At 42.3% G+C, this 17,289-nt stretch overlaps 1 protein-coding gene across 1 annotated transcript; it reads left to right on the top strand.

Annotated features, from left to right (window-relative positions):
- Positions 1–436: 436 nt before the first annotated feature.
- SKIL (SKI like proto-oncogene) lies at positions 437–16,456 on the top strand. The gene is made up of 7 exons (XM_014887078.2): positions 437–561; positions 1,515–3,427; positions 8,222–8,319; positions 9,673–9,914; positions 10,121–10,362; positions 11,375–11,599; positions 14,356–16,456. Exons 2-7 carry the CDS (start codon positions 2,321–2,323, stop codon positions 14,515–14,517), a joined length of 2,076 nt encoding a protein of 691 aa, XP_014742564.1. The 5' UTR covers positions 437–561; positions 1,515–2,320; the 3' UTR covers positions 14,518–16,456.
- Positions 16,457–17,289: the final 833 nt, after the last annotated feature.

Genomic DNA, 17,289 nt, shown 5'->3' with positions numbered 1-17,289 from the left:
TCAGGAGAGCGACACGCCCGACAGCGCCTGGCCCTCCTCCCGCTTGGCTTTTCCCCTTCTGCCGTGGCCGCTCTCCCTCCCCCGCCCCAGCTGCCGCTCCGTCCCCGTCCCTCAGCCGGCCCCTCACGGCCGCTGACGGGGGAACGGCGGCAGGGCGGCGCGGGGCCGCGTCTGACCGGCCGGGCTGAGGGGAAGCCGGGCAGAAACAACACTTTTCCATGTAGATTCACTTCTTAATGTACATTATATACATTTATTAATTCAATTTAATTTTTTTATTTCTCTTCCTGCGCTATCCCCGCGGGCAGCAGCGGCGGGGGGAGGCCGGGCCGGGTTTCCCGGCGCTGAGGCGGCGGCGGCGGCGGGCGGGGGAGGGGCGGGCGGGCGCTCCCGCCGCTGCCCCAGACAGTGGGCGGGGCCGGCGCGCGCCGCCGGCGGGTTCGTGCCCGCGCGCCGCCGCCACCGCCGCCGTCTCGGTCTCCGCAGTGAGGTCACGGGTGGGCGGTGCGAGCGCGGCGCCTGTTCCGCTCCCCGCGGCCGCCGGAGCCCCCGCGGCGCCGGGTGAGCAGCCGGGGAACTTACTGGGAACGGCGGGGAGCGGGGCGGCGGAGCCGTGGGGGGAAGGGCGGGAGCGCCCGCCGGGGGATGGGAGGGAGCGGCGGCTACGGAGAGGCGGCGCGGGGGCGGCGGGGAGAATGGGGAGCGGGGTACCGGGGATGGCAGCGGGGGAAGGGACACGGGGTGACGGCGGAGCGGCGCGGTACGGCTGGGGACAGCGGGGAGCCGGGCAGGGCGGAGGGGCGAGCCCGGCGGCGGGAGGGGGAAGGGCTGAGCCGTGCCCGGAGCGGTGCCGGCGGGGCCGGGGTGAGTCACGGCGCGGGAGGGAGCGGCGGGATGCGGCGTCCCGGGAGGGGCTGCGGGGCGAGCAGTCGATGCCTGGGATGGGGGGAGCCGGTGCCCGGCCCGCGGATCGCCGGAGCGCCCGTGCTTTCGTGCGTGCACGCCGGCAGAGCCGCTCCGGACCGCCCCCTCCCCCGCCGGTGTCGCCTGTCGCTCGGCGGCTCGTCCCGGTGTTCCCTTGTCCCAGTGTTCCGCGAGTTATTGGGAAACGCACCCTGCCTCTGGCAGGGAATCCCAGAAGGGTTTGGGTTGGAAGGGGCCTTAAAGCTCATCTTCCATCAACCTCTCTCTGCCGTGGGCAGGGACACCTTCCACTATCCCAGGGCGCTCCAAGCCCTGTCCAACCTGGCCTTGGACACTTCCAGGGATCTGGGGGCACCCACAGCTTCTCTGGGCAGCCTGTGCCAGGGCCTCACTGCTGTCACAGAGAATAATTTCTTTCTTGTATCAAATCAAAACCTTCCCTCTCTCAGTTTAAAGCTATTCCCTCTTGTCCTGTGACTCCTGTCACATTTCTGCCCTTGTCAAAAGTCCCTCTCCAGCTCTCTTGAAGCCCCTTTAGGTACAGAGCAAACTCTGGGATTGCTTGTGATCGGCCTCTCTCTCTTTCACAGGTAATCAGGAAGAACTGGCAGGACTCTGTGGTAGCACACGGCATGAATTCAGCCCATGGCCTGGATCTCACCTCTATTACTAATATCCCGGGCTGGGAAAATTCTGACACACGCCAGTGACATCTGGGCGAAAGGTGACTCTCTAGGGACGTTTAGTTTTTGCCGTCGATCTGGATCAGCCTTTAATTTCAGGATTTGTGAACTGCCATAGTAGCTGTCACGGTGGTGGTGGTGAAATCATAAAGCTGGCAGCACAATAAAGCAAACCCTTAAGATTGTGTTTGATCTCTGGGAGCTGAAAGTGCTGAATAAAATTTTCACACGACTTAAACTACGTTTTGGATCAGTTTTGTTAAGATTGACATTCTTCTAACTGAGCCCATTTTTCTATTTTAATATTTAAATAGAGACTTATTTGAAAAGACAGTATATTTTTTAAAAGAAAAAACGATCAAGGATGAACACGCATCAGCACATCGTTGTTTACTAAATTGCTGGACAATACTACTGTGTAAAATAGTGGGTAGGGTATGAAGAAAACCTTTTGTATACATATTGCATTGGGCTTTTTATATTATAAGATTGAAAAAATAACTAAGAAAATAGTGTAACCTCTCCATTAGTAATTTCGCGGTATTACTTGCAAAATTAGTTACAGTTTTTACTGTTGGATGCTGAAGAAGTAATGTTTTAGTGAAAGGAGCGTGCAGCTTGGTAATCCAAGATTACATGAAACTATTTTTTATATGAAAAAGCAAGAAAATGCACATTCAGGACTGGCTTAATTAAAGCTCTAGTGTTTAGCAATGGAAAACCCACAGATAAACTTGGCTCTGGGTCTGGTTTCAGACCAAAAAAGGAGCAGGATCCAAGAGGATGGGAGTCCTCCACTGAAAAAAGCAATGACAGAAATGCATGCAAATAACAAAGTACAGGTTGTAATAAATAAATTGCCAACAATAAAGAAGGAAAACCTGGATGACTATGACGAAACTCCAGTGGAGACTGATGGGGCAACCGCCAAGCCAAACAGTGCTTCACTATCTGAGCCTTTGAGTTTAAATCCAGGTTTGAAACACACATTGGCGCAGTTCCACCTAAGCAGCCAGAGTTCACTGGGTGGACCTGCAGCTTTTTCAGCTCGGTATTCCCAGGAAAGTATGTCACCCACTGTCTTCTTGCCTCTCCCATCACCACAAATCCTCTCTGGTCCACTGCTCATCCCTCCAGACAGCTCCACGGAACTCACCCAGACCCTGCTGGAGGGGGAATCCATCTCTTGTTTTAAAGTCGGAGGAGAAAAAAGACTTTGCCTGCCTCAAGTGTTGAACTCGGTTCTCCGAGACTTTTCCTTGCAGCAGATCAACACGGTGTGTGATGAGCTCTATATCTACTGCTCAAGGTGCACTTCTGACCAGCTTCACATTCTGAAGGTTTTGGGAATTCTTCCATTCAACGCTCCGTCCTGTGGGCTCATTACACTGACAGATGCTCAGAGACTATGCAATGCTTTACTGCGCCCTCGCACTTTTCCCCAAAGTGACAGCTTCCTCCCTGGAAAGAACACCTTGGCCCAGCTGAAAGAGACTGGCAGTGCCTTTGAAGTAGAGCATGAATGCCTGGGCAAGTGCCAGGGGTTGTTTGCACCTCAGTTCTACCTTGCCCCTGATGACCCGTGTATCCAGTGCTTGGAATGCTACGGGATGTTCTCGCCCCAGACCTTCGTGATGCATTCACACAGATCCCCGGACAAGAGGACCTGCCACTGGGGGTTTGAGTCAGCCAAGTGGCACTGCTACCTGCACATTAACCAAAAATACCTGGGCACATCAGAGGAGAGAGAGCTGAAGCATCTCTTGGAGGAAATGAAGGAGAAATTCAGCGAGAAAAATCAGAAGAGAATTCGGTCCAAAGTAAGTTCACCTGGTGGTGTAAAACTAGATCTCTTTCTGCTCGCACGTAAATACTTGTTTTAGAAGCACATTACTTGGCTTTTCTAAGTGGGAATACTTGTCACATCAAGCCTAAGTTAAATTTGTGAGAGCTTCACCATGGAAATAACATTTCTCATTAAGAGGGGTGGTAATTTCTTTCCTCTTTGGGCTGCAAGTAACCATTCGAGCTGGCTTGGCTTTGTTGGTTCTTGTTCTGTCCTAAGGTATACAGACTCTGAAAAATTCAGGCTGTTGTGAAAATTTTAATTCTCCCATTTGACCTTTGAGTAGGTTTTATGCGGTGTGTGCTGCAGCAGCTGAGCAAAGCAGAAAGGAGCTTGAAAATCAAGTACTACAAATGAATTCTTCATTTGTTATTTGTACTCCAGCACGCACACGTGGGCTGGATGGCAACCTGGCTTGCTGGCCACCCAACTCATGACTTGTGTGCTGGATAATGGTGCTTTGCTAAATGGCTATTTAGAAGCCCAAAGTCTGCTTGTTCAGCAAGAGCTTTCTGTTTAAACCACTTCTGCAGTGAAATATGCCAAAAAGAGGGGGTTTTAAGCAGCCCAAGTAATGAGCTGTAGGCCGGTATCTTGACAATAGTTAATAATAGACATCTTATTTTTTCCTAAAATACTGCTGCAAGTCTGTGCTGTGGTTCCAAAATACAGAGCTTATTTGTCCCTTGGAGAGCTTCTACTTTAAATAATAGGACAAGCAGCAGAGAAACATTAATATAGATGTTCCCATTCATAGAAAGCACAGTTTTGGGGTATAGTTTAAACTTCAATAGATTTTTAATGGTTTCTGCCCCATGACTGTTTTTTTCCAGTGTATTCAGTGGTTCTGTGTCTGTTTGATGGCTGCTGGTTTGATGATAAATCCATGTTGCCTGTTGGATGTTTCGTGGTGGATTTCAAAATAGCAGCAAGAGCAGCGCAGATGGTTGAGCCCAAAAAGGGGTGCTATGAGTTGACACCTTTCAGCACAAATTTCTGTAAAGTTGGTGTTGCAGGAAGGCTGACTGTAGTAACAGGTATTGTTACAGTGGTGCCAGTCTGCAGGAAGAGATTTTACCAGCAGATTCCCATGGAAGTCTGCAGTATGGCATGCTTCCACATGCTGAATTATTTGAAGATGCAGTCTCCTAGCAAAGAGACTTTGCTTTTCAACTCATAAAGACATGTCAGTCTTTATTTTTGCAATGCCAGTGTAGGAAATGAACTACAGCATGGTGGATGCATCAGTGGAAATAGTCTTCCATGTTCACACCTATAAATGCTGCTTCTCTTCCCACAGCAGCAGATTTCAGACAATGAGATCCTTCAGTTTTATGTGCAAAGATGAAAAAAACCCGGCTGAAATTAGCAGTGGCAGTAATTTGGGCTGGACTGGTACAAATGAAATTGTAAAACTTTTTGCAGTCTTCTGTTGCAGACCTGTGTAGTTCTTTCTTACAAAGCAGCATGTGAAACCAGAGTCAGAAGCTGTGAAAACCTGAACTGAATACAATGGTGGGGGAGGTTTTGGTTTTTTTTCCATCCTGTGGATATTCATCTGTGAAGTACAAAAGAGTAAAAGAGTTTAAGAGGGCAGTGTTGGAGTACGGCTTCCCTTTCCTTGTCCTGCAGGAGCTTAGGCTGCTTCAGTTGTCTTTTCATAGAATCACAAAATGGTTTAGGTTAGAAGGGACCTTAAAGATCATCTCATTCCACCCCATGCCCTGGACAGAGACATCTTCCACTAGACCTGATTGCTCACAGCTCCATCCAGCCTGACCTTGAACACCTCCAGGGATGGAGCAGTCACAACTTCTTTTCCTCATTTCTGTGTTTTGGGAGAGGTATCAGGTACAACACATAGACATTCCCTTTCCTTGCAGTCCTAGGGGAATTTATTTGCAGGATGTTCTGTTTGCTGTTCTGTCACCTCCTCACCACCTTTGCTGAGTCAGTAGTCCTCAAAAGTGCTGACACATCCTTGTAGTTATCTTGGAGGGCCCAGGAAGAACAGCTGCCCTTGGCTAGGTCTTTCTCCATCTAGTAATAATGAGTTAATTAAATCCCATAGTCTTTGGAGCATCCTAGATCCCGTGCTTTGCCTTTCTCCTTAGCCTTTCACTCTGAGTTTATTCACCTCACAGTGTAAATACACTTTTGTTTCAATATTTTAAGAGCAAAGTACTCTTGAGATTAATTCCTTTCCGTTCTTTGTGCTAATAAGAAAGCTGTAAGCTGTGTCATTATTTTCTGTGGAGTTCTAGACTGCAGTGCAACATCCACCTGCTCTTCATGGAACAGCTGTCACCGAGTCTCTGCTGATTCCTGCACTGACAGATCCTTGTTCCCTTTGACTTTGCGACAGTTTCTCATCATCTCTGCACTAAAACTTTGTCTTGCTTCTCTGATTCCTTGAGCTGGTCACAGTGCATGGGGGAATCTCACAGCGTGGGTGGTTAACATTTCTCCTGAGGGTTTTATAAATCCAGTTTCTGCTAAAACTACTGGCTTAATGATTACACTGAAACCATTACTTACCTGTATATTTTTTTCCTTAAAGAACACCTCTGTCTAACTAGCATTGAAGAAAAATAAGTAATTTTTCATGTCACCCTTTTAGACAGTTTGAATAGAAGTAATTCAATTCTGCTTGTTGTGTTTACAGAATTATTTAAGAACATCTAAAATAAACAAATTGTTGGGTAATGAAATAGACATATGTATATATATATATATATATATAAATAGATGTCTTATTTCATTTACCTGAACGGTGAGGGGAGAAAAGACTTTGTTTATTTATGGTAACGATTCATTTTCTTTCCTAAGTAAAAATTTGATTGCATGCTATGAAATTCATTTGCAAGAGTCTCACTAATGGGTAGACAGTAAATTCAGTTTCTATTTGAAATAGATTTTTTTAAAAAGCAAAAATCTGACTAGTAATTTGAAAATAGAGATGACCTGATAATTTCATATGTAAATATATAAGCATGTTAGAATGTGAGTCCTAAAATATGGACAAATGTGATCTAAAGCTAAAATCAGATCACTGCATACTAGCTGCAGTATAAGTAGATTATATGTGATTATTTGAATTATTAGAATGATTTGAGTAAGTAGAAAAAACTTGACAAGTGTCAGGATGAGGCTATTTTTCTAGAGTTTATTCAAATCTTTTTTATTTAAAGCCTTTTTATGAATTTACAACTTCAGAGCTTCTCTTCCTTGTGCCCTCCCTCCCTCCCTTTCTGTCTGTGTTGGAAGTGATTTGAGGAACTGCAGGGGTGGAGTTGAATTTCAGTTTCATTGTGAGAGCTGAGTTTGGTGGGGTGGGAGTTGTGGTGAGAATGGGGCAGGTGGGGTTTGGTCTCTGCCAGAGCTGGGTGGTGTTGGGTTGTGCAAACCATGGCTCAGGTCACTGGGGCTTTCCCACTGCCAAGGATGAAGTTCCCTACAAGTTTATTCCAGGGTGTGTAAATACAAACTTTTCTGATAATATAACACATAAGAGGTTGTGAAGATAATAGGTATTATATTAGGTTTCAATACAGGATTATTTAACTGTTTTAGCTTTATAGGCTGTTTTTTAATTCAGCAGCTTGTTGAAGGTACTGGGCCTGGCTGGAATAGTGTTGACTTTGTAGCAGCCTGTATGGTGCTGTGCTTTGGATTTGTGGCTAAAACTGTGGCTAACACACCAGTGTTCTGGCTACTGCAATAAAAACTGGAATAGAAGGAGGAGAAGGAGGGTTTGGCATCCAAGGTGAAAGTTGTTCAAGGGTGGCTGGGCAGTTGTGTGAGGGAGGGACTGGGCCATGCCCTTTCCTTTCACTTGTGTTTTTCCTTCACCTCTTAAACCAGCTGTATCTTGATCCAGGAGCTTTCTTGCTCTTTTCCCTTCCATGCCCTGAGGATGGTGCTGAGGGAGCAGCTCTGTGGGTGCTTGGCAGCTGCCTGGGGTCAGTCAACCACACCCTACCCAAAACCCCACATCCCAAAGCTGTTCTAATACACTGAAATAATGAATCCATTTCTTAGCTGCGGGAATATTGTAAATCTATAGGGAGACACCTTTCAGTTGAAATTAAGAGCAGCCTCGCAGGGAGCACAAAATATCAACAGGAATTTTGAGTAAAGAGTAATTCCAAAAACATCTCTTGAGGCACACAGAACAAGAATTGCTTTCCAAATGCAAAATACACAGAAGTTTTTAGGATTATATATTCTGATGCACCTGAGGTAATTTTGTTTGCTACTGCAAAGGGAATGGCATTTTCACGTTACTGGGAGCAGCTTTCCTGCCTGTGTAATAAAAATTTGTGATGACTGAAGAAAGTTCTGTCCCTGGAAGACCAGCACACTGTTCCATTTAATTTTGAAATAAAGTATCTGGCAGGTGCTTACTTTATATAGACACATTATTACAAAAGACTCCTACAACCTTTTGGGAATCCTGCTTTCTGCTTTCTGTTTCTCCCAAGCTTGTTTAGTAGAGTTCTGGAAACTGAGCAGAGCTTTTAGATAGGTCTGTAAAGAGATTTTCCTTTAATTTCATTGCTATTTTGCCCACAATAAATTGGAGATCAGAGAAAATTCTGTAGCCTGCATCACTCTGCATTTCTGCCAAAGACACCCCATTTCCCGGTACCCCAGTTTCTCTAGTGTACCTGTGTTAATGGTAAATGCATTTCTCTGAGGAGTGTTTATGAAAATGTAAATAACCTGTATCTGTGTTTAAATTACCAATTTATTTTCTTCCCTTTAGGCAGAGCCACAGCAGAACCTGGAATTACCGCAGTGGTATCCAGTTATAAAACAAGAAGCAGATACTGATCCTCAACCACCTTCCTTTTTCCACCCCAGGTAATTGAGTTTCCTATGTAGAGCTATAGGCACTGTCAAGCATTCAAATACTTTTGGCTATTTAGGGATAATTAAAACTGAAAAAATATTAGGGAAACCCTGAAGGTATCACATGGGAATGATTTAACCCTAAATTTTTATGCATTTCTTAGTGTAAATACTAATGAACTGCTTATGGGTGTTTTTAGGTATAGGACTCAAGCTGTGACCTGTGGGTGTTCTTCAGTAGGCAATACAATAGAAATGTAATTAAAATTTCCCCTTTCTTGGTAACTTTTGATCTTTGTTATTGTAATACAATGCATGCATGTGGAAAACTGCACAGGGCCTATTTACCATGAGGACAACTTAATTTCCTTCCAGAAAAGACTTCCAAGAGGTGTTGGAATGCTTTCTTCCACAGTGGAACAAGGGCTGAAGCTGAATTGTCTGTGGATTGGTTTCCAGGTTTTAGAAATCAAGTGCATTTTCTTGACTCCTTACCCAGTTAGTCACCTGCAGCAGCAAGGGGAACAATTTTTCTTGATATTCCTCTTGCCCTCATCCCCTGTGGTTGCACAGGTCCTGAATTTGGGTCAGAGCAGACCCTTTTTGGTGCAGACACATCACACTGGTTCCCACGCAAAGAGGGGAGTGGAGGAACTTCTGTGGTGGGTTCTGTTTGTGTCAGTGCCTTCCTTCAGAGCCAGGAGGAAGAGAAGAGTTGAAGACAGCAATTGAACTCCAGTGGCACTGGTGATCTTGGCACTGACCTGAACACAACTGGGGCTCTCTTCCCTCTGTAGTGGGCTGAGCAGTGAGGTGAGGGTGGGACACAGAGATGCTCCCAGGAGTCCAGGAGCTGTGAAAATCCAAATGGGCAGCTCAGTGCACTTGGGAAGGAAGGTCCAACCTTGGTCTCAGACTGACTGTGCCCCAGGACTGTCAGAACACAGCTTTGATACTTCAGTGAGGTGCTCATTCCCACTTCACTGCTCACCTCCCCATCCTCCATTGTTAATATAAGCATTATGAAAATGCTGTAGAGTCTGGATTCAGTGGTATTCTAATTTCACTCTTTGCATCTAAATGAAGAGTCTTCATATGATTTTCTGTAATTTTTTTTAATCAGACATGTTTGGAAAATCTACTTGTTGATAGCCTCAAAACCTTATCTAGATAATCTACTCAGTAAAGATTAAGTGGGTCATTAGGCTTTCCTTTTGCATAGGAAAAATTTAAAAAGGATGTGCTTATTTTTCATTGGTGCTTTCACAGTTTGAGCTCATGTTAAATTAAACTTGCTGCTCTCAATTAGCCATCATTTATTATGTCTTACCTTTCACTATGAATTTTACTCTTCTGCTCTTTCAGTTACTACCTTTATATGTGTGATAAAGTGGTTGCCCCGAACGTGTCTCTTGCATCTCAATATAAGGATGTTGCAAAAACAACGGTAAAAGCTTCAGAAGTTAATAAATCCTCACCTGGGCACTCAGAGAAGAAGCTCAGTAGTGGAAAGCACAAAAAAGCTGCCTCCTATCCAGAGCTTTCTCTTGAAGAACAGGAAAAAATCGACTTGAAAGCTGGTGTGGAGCAGCCAAATAAACGTTTAGGTGAGTAGTGAAAATGATGTTGAAGTCTTTGATTTCTATACTACGGAATTTTGGAAAGCTTTACACTGAGCTAGATTTTTTGATGTCACTTCAGGTTTCCAAAAATTCCCTCCACCTTTTTGTAATCTCAGTTTTCTTTGCATTTTTTTCACTCTGGAATTTGAACTTTCTGTGATTATTGTTCTCTGTTTTTTTTTCCTGTGTAGATCCTCCTGTGTCAACTCGTTCCACGAGAGGTGGAAAGTCTGAGCGTGTTTCTTCCAAAATCACCAGAGACTCTGGCCGTGCTGAGGGAGGTGCTGATGCACGAACCTTGTCCCCCACCCTCATGAAAGACATCAGCTGTGAGGATGACAAGGGAAGGATCATGGAAGAAGTAATGAAAACCTACATCAAGCAGCAGGAAAAGCTGAACACGATTTTGAGGAGGAAGCAGCAGCTCCAAATGGTACAGTGGCAGTCTGAGTGCATTTCCCCCTGGGCAGCAGGGAGCTGGTGTGAGCTGGCTCCACAGTCAACATCACAGATTGCATCACTTAGAAACACCAGAGCACACAGATCATCTTTCCCTCAGCTTAAATCCAGACACCAAATCTTCAATATCCCTTATGCTCATGAGTTTTGACCCACTAATAGGTGGTGTCTCTTCAGTTTGCAGCTGCTGGGTCCAAGCAGCACCTGCTTTTGCTGGTTCCTCTAAAATTTCTGTTTTCAGGTTTTTAAATGTGCTGATATTAGTATTCTAGGAATGGTCTTATCACTGTCCTGTATAAAAAAGAACACCACCTTCTTATTTCCCATTTGCTAAGCCATGCTTTTAGGGATTTTATTTTTAGTCTTTTCTTTAATAATGGATGATTTTAGAGGCTGGTGTTCACTTGTGACATTTCTGTTTTCTGAATTCAGCTAAATAGTGTCTTTGCTCTTGCATACATGGAACAGACCTAATATTTTAATTTATTTTATTTTAATGTAAATGTTATCTCAGAATTTAGGAGCTCAGATAGGGCCCTAGAGCTCCTACTTTAAAGTTGTTCTGTTGGAGGTAAAGCTTGTAGATAAGTTTAAAAAAACCACAAGTTTAAAAATATCAAAATGTCAGTGGACAAAGAAATCAAACAGTGCCTTTTGTTTTCTGATGCTACACTTCTTGCATCTTCAAAGTATATTTTAGTGAATCAGTGCTGCTGCTTCCTGAGGCTCACTGCTGGAAGAGCAAATTTGTTTCTGGAAGTTCTATGTACTTGGAAATACAAATAATTTCTTAAAAATTAGATGCATGTTACAGAATTCCGTGCTGTCACTGATGAGTAGATACATACCATTATCAGGCTGTTGTTACTGGTAGTTACAAATGGTCTTTTTAGCTTCACTAGTTGCAGAAACACTTTTAAATTCAGATTTTTTTACTTTTCTGGTGTTAGGAGGAAGGAGTATGTGATCTTGATCTTTCTTTACAGGAAGTGGAAATGTTAAGCAACTCTAAAGCTATGAAGGAACTGACTGAAGAGCAGCAGAATTTACAAAAAGAGCTCGAATGTTTGCAAGCAGAGCATGCACAAAGAATGGAAGAATTTTATTTTGAGCAGAGAGACTTGGAGAAGAAACTGGACCAAGTGATGAAGCAAAAATGTAGCTGTGACTCCAATTTGGAAAAAGATAAAGAAGCTGAATATGCAGCACAGGTGAGAACGGAAGGTTTATTTCAAACAAAAATGCTTACTATCAGGAAATTGTGAAGTTGTTGTTAAGCCACCTGAAGGTTTCGTTTTCTCTGTGTGTTCTGACACCACAGACAGATACCAAAATAAGTCTGTGACAGCAGTATTTATTTCCCTGTTCTTTGGTTGAAACTGAGGTAGAATGTAACTTACAGAAACATGATATTATTGATGAAATATTAGACTTAAGCATAAGGTCTGTTACATTCTTTTGCTTAAAACAAATTCTTTTTTTAATGTACATGGGCTTGCCCATGATATAGACTTAAACATTGCCATTATTTTATGTAAAAAAAAAATCCAAACCTCTGAACCATCTTTTTACCAGATTAGCAGCATACCTTGCTGCTCCTCATGTTCCTTGGTGGTAGAACCTTCTGCAGTATCTGATAAGCCCCTTCTGGGCTCTACCAAAACATTTGGCCAAGAGTTTTCTTGGAAATGAAAATGTTACTAATGTCTCTCATTCTTGCCTCTTGGATTCATATGTCAAAACCTATGGAGTTGTTTTATCCTCTCGCTTTCCTTTTAGCTTTTACTATTGCTTTTTTATGTTGGAGGTTATTCCAATGGGAAAAAATATAGTTAATGACAAAGGGAATCTTGGAATGCCCCTTTTAAGAAAGGGGCTGTAGTTATGATTAAATTTTTTATTTTGCACTATATCACAGTCTGATAGGCTCATTTTTAAAGGGAATAAAATCCAAACCTTGAGCTCAGTAAAGTTCTGTGGTCATTGTTCACAGCTGTGTATATTTCCTGTTCTGACTGACTCAAACTGAGAAACAGGCACTACTTGAGAGACAGGTTTTGATATTTTTGGTGAGTAGGGCAGAGACTCACATCGTAAATCCTTCTCATGAATTTAATTTCATGACATCCCACTCCACTGATTTCTGGCCTTTGCTGCCAGAAATAATCCTCTATGACTAAGGCCTGATTTACTAAACATCTGTTACAAGCCCTATTAGTGCAAGTAACAACGTGTTCTAATTTATGGAGATCATCATGTACAGCACGTTTTATAGGGCTTGTGCAGCTTGCTTCCTTTGGAGGGTGAGAACTGTGGATTGTTCCCCAAGGAGATTGGTTGTGTGTTTCTTTAGAAGTTAGACTTTGAAAACTACTTATATTCCTTGTGTAAAAGTGTGCTGTGTTATTACCTCTGTGGTAGATCTATTCACAATGTATAATTTTAACCTTTTTTTTCCATTTATCACATCTTGCAGTAGATTCTGGTTCCAAGAAGCACCAGATTTAAACAGAGGTCTTGGGAATAGAGACCTTCCCCAAGCTGTGTATACAGCATTTCAAAAAAGCCTTCATCTGATGTGTCATTGAAGCAGTTGCCCAGGCTGCCTTTTCTGTCTGAGAGCTGTGGACTGGGAGGAACTCTCCTTGTGCATTAAACAGAATTAAGAATTTGGTATTTAAAACTTGCTTTAGAAGTCTCTTCTCCTTTCTAGGCCTGTCTGAATATGCACTGTCTTGCCCCCCCTTTTTGACTTCTGTATTGGAATAGTTGCTTCACCCTGTCAGTCACACTAGAGCAGAATAACCAGTCCTGGAGCCTTTCCTTAGAGCTGGAAATCAAAGCCAGAGACGTGTTGCAGCATGCAGGCAGTGGGCACTGTTGCACTGCAGCACTTCACTGCATCAGTTGTGCACTCAGGACTTGCATTAATAGCCTGTTTTGTCTAAGAACTGCTGATCAAAGAAGCAGGGATGAAATGTGGTGTTTCTCTAAAATCAGCACAGCCGTTCCTTCACCCGGTACATTCTGTAGCAGTTGGTGAACACCAGTAATACCCTGTAGGTTCCTGCTCTTTCCTTCTCATGAGCTGTCTTCCTAATTCTCAGTGAGATGGATGCTTAGTGATGATGTACATCAGGTGGATACCTATCATTGGCAGATGGGCTGTTTTGGATGGAGTGGGGTCTTTTAGTAAGGAATAACCCCATAAATCAATGGGAGAGAGGATAGCTGATTTCCAGTCTCCTCCCTGTTTTAACTACTGGTAGTATACTAAGCAAAAAGGAACTTTCTCATACTTGAAAAGATGTTTCCAGATGTCACTGTAAATAATTTTGGTGACATTCTAGAAAGTTTGAGCCTTACTGTATTCCAAAGAGGAAAATAGTACTTAATTTCTGTGTTTAAACACAAAATATGTCACAAAGCCATTTGTGTGAACTCAGGTTTATATTTGACCACACACACACAGATGGTTATGTTCAAGATTTTCTGAATATTTCATTTATACTAATGAATATCAGAAAACTGTGTTGGTAGTTTTGTGTCTTCTAGAAATACATTCAGGCTTTGAAATAAAGAAGTAGCATTTTGTCAGGTAAGAGAAATGGACCTGAGAAATGAAAAAATGGAGTTTGCTCTTGGATTTTTGACACATCCGATAATCATCATAATTTTTCCCAACAGATTCTGTGTGTTACTGGCAGTCTGGTGTGACAGTTCATATACCTACAACTTATAAGCATTTAAAAATTAGATTTTCTCTTTTTTAATATTATAGTGTGATGTTTATGCAACTTTGCACATTGTCATTGTTTGCTAATGGCGTTGCAGGTAAGTGCTTAATTCTTGATAACTGCATAATTCTGGTGGACTGAAGTGCTTGGATGCATGGAGTGGCTATCTATGATGCTTTGATGTTTTAAATAAGTTTGCTAAAATTTACTCTGTCTCTTGTGTTTCACAGCTGGCAGAGTTGAGGCAGAGGTTGGATCATGCAGAGGCAGATAGACAAGAGCTCCAGGATGAACTGAGACAGGAACGAGAGGCCCGGGAAAAGTTAGAGATGATGATAAAAGAATTGAAGCTACAGATCCTGAAATCTTCAAAAAATGGGAAAGGAAAATAGAAATTGGAAGAGGAAGTATGATTGTGTCCTTCAAACAGGGTGTTTTGGTTTTAATGATTGTGAACAATTTTTGTGTGCTGAGAAAAAGTGTTCTCTCTGGATTTCTATTTCCCAGGCAGGTCCAGATGAAGATATACATAGATATAAATAAATAGAGATAGATAGACATTTTTAGATTTTCCTAGCCAATGAAAATCTGCATTGATTTGTACTGGTGTTTTTCTCAAACAATGAAAAATATGAAACTCTTCATTTAGAGTGACCAGTTTCTGTCTATTTCTAATGCAGTCTTAAGGACTCTACACCTTTTAACATTGTCTGTTAAAACATATGTTTGCTATCAATTGCACATCCAGTTATAAAAGTACATAAAAACATCCTCAATTCTTCAAGGTCTTAAATAGTTTGGATTTCAGTGAGAATTAAATACTCTTGAACTGAGGAAAGTAAAGGCAGCTTTTTGTCTGTAAGGCAGAGCTCAAAATTGCCACAACTGATTGATGATTGAGTATCCAAAGTGATTTACCAGCATGAGTTTTTTCCATAATTTCATTGTGTGAAGTCAGCTGATCTTTTCAGTATTGTCTATTTAACAATTCATTATCAATCTAAAAATATCAATCTAAAGAGTGTTAAAGCCAGCATTTGTTTGCTCTGCTGGAAGAGGAAAACATAAGGGGTTGTTTTTTTGTTTTGGTTTGGTTTGGTGAATTAAAAAATTTGCAATTACAGTGGAATCTTGGGAAGTTAAAAATTCACAAGTTTTCTTCTGTTTTTCTCTATAGTACATATGAAAGAAACATTAAGAAAAGGCTTAAAGATGGGGCTTTTCCTTTTAGAAACTGAGAAAGCTTGACTTAACTATTTTTCAGATATTAATGCTTTCAAGAAACATAATATTTATTAAGGAATATGTATTAACTTCTTTAGTACCCTAAGCCTCCACACCTTGAGCTTCTTGCCAACTTGTGGATTTTTCTTTCAGTACATAGAACAGGCCTTAACTTACATGGTGATCATAGCTTAAAATATAAAATTCTGAGGTATGGCACTTTGAAAAATCATTTTGATAGTCTCTGTATTTGAATGGCATGGTAGGGGTTACCATGAATTAAGAAAATACAGCATGTTTGTTAAGCTATAACATTGGGAAATGTGTAATTGTACAGAATTGCTGTTTTATGTATATATATATAATGTCTGAGTACTTCTGAAGTCTGGTTCCTAGTGGGTTAAATGCATGGCTAAAGCTGGATGAAGAAAAACTTTTTTGCACTTCTCTCCAAAAAATTGGATACAGCTGGCAGTTGTCAGCTGATGATGTCAGTGATAGGAATATTTTAGTAATTCTAGTGTTTCACTACATAATTTTAGCTTGTGCTTTTTGTTTCTGTTTTTGAGGTACTTAAGTTTAATATTCTCTTAATAACTCAGTTAATTTTGGATGAAACCACTAGTAAAAGCCTACATTGATTTTTTTTTTTTATTCCCCCCTTCAACTAGTAAAACTGAAAACTCTTATTCTTTATTGTTTCTCTGTTAGTGGTATAACAAGACTGAATATCACAGAGAAAGATAAAATTGCACATGTCTTTAAATTGAATGAGAAATGAGGTGGTAAATTAAATGTCACGGAGTCATAGGATAATTTTTTTAATAACTGTACAGTTTTGTTTATGAGCTCTGTGTCATATTTACACTGGCAAGTAAAGCAGGTTAGATTAAAAAAAAGCAATTTTCTTTGTCAGTGTTGAGAATCATAGAATGGTTTGGGTTGGAAGGGATCTTAAAGATCATTTAGTTCCACCCCCTACCAGAAAAGAAGATCAGGATTATATTTTTCTCTTCTTCAGCTCCCATCTCCAAATTTTTCCTTTGGGGAAAGAAAAAATCAAGAACAAAAAATTTAAAAAAAAAAAAAAAAACAAAAAAAACCAAACCCAAACTAAAAAGGAAAAGGCCTGTCTTTGCAGCTTGGTTTGGAGGGAAAGGTGCTGACTAAATGGTTCTGGTTTTGTGTGCACCACTTGCTTTAAAAACACCGTGAATTTTTTGTTGCCCAGCCACCAGACCCGTGGCTGCAGGGAGAGCAGGCAGGAGTATTGCTGGAGCTGTGATGGCTGGGGAGCAGAGCTTGAGGCTGGTGCTGTGCTGGATGAGCTGGGAAGAGGGAAAGGTCCACCAGGTGCTGCTGAAGGATGGAGAGTCCCAGTGTGCTGCTCTCAGGGCTGTGGGGCAGGCTGGGGCTGTCAGTGTGGGTAAAGCCACAGCTCCTTCACAGCTGCAGTGCCTGATGCACCACAGCATTTACAGCTCAGCTGTTGAATGTTTGGAGCCCTCCTGGCATTATTAAAATAGCAGGACAGTGAATATTCCATTTCCATCCAGGTCTTGTGTTCTGTGACTCCTGATCAGATGTGCCCCTTGGCCAGTGGTTGTCCAGCAGTGGCAGTGGAGGGCTGGGGCAGCCCAGGTTCCTGTGCCTCAGCCAGCACTTGGGTCACTGCTGGAGGCTCTGAAAATGCTGCTGGCCATCCTTTGTACCAATATTTTCACTGTTGCAAGAACTCCAGCAGCTGTAGGAAGTTTAACCAATTCCAATTGCAGATAAGGCCTCCTAATCGTTTTTTGAACATCTGGCTGGTAAAGCCAATGGAACATTTATTAAAATGACTTAAAAGTAGCTTTGTAAATATTCCATTTAGTTAATCTAAAGTTAGAATGCATTTTAAATTATTGTAATCCTCTTAAAATTCTTAAATACTACTTTCA

Source organism: Sturnus vulgaris, chromosome 10, assembly GCF_052056855.1.
Source record: "Sturnus vulgaris isolate bStuVul1 chromosome 10, bStuVul1.hap1, whole genome shotgun sequence".
NCBI classification, from domain to species: domain Eukaryota; kingdom Metazoa; phylum Chordata; class Aves; order Passeriformes; family Sturnidae; genus Sturnus; species Sturnus vulgaris.
This window is presented reverse-complemented; position numbering and strand designations above follow the sequence as displayed.

Bases quoted from the DNA above. Each gene is read 5' to 3' on its own strand.
- SKIL (XM_014887078.2), top strand. From the start codon at position 2,321: ATGGAAAACCCACAGATAAACTTGGCTCTGGGTCTGGTTTCAGACCAA. The intron at 8,320-9,672 runs GTAATTGAGTTT...CTGCTCTTTCAG, and splicing joins CCTTCCTTTTTCCACCCCAG to TTACTACCTTTATATGTGTG. The intron at 9,915-10,120 runs GTGAGTAGTGAA...TTTCCTGTGTAG, and splicing joins GCAGCCAAATAAACGTTTAG to ATCCTCCTGTGTCAACTCGT.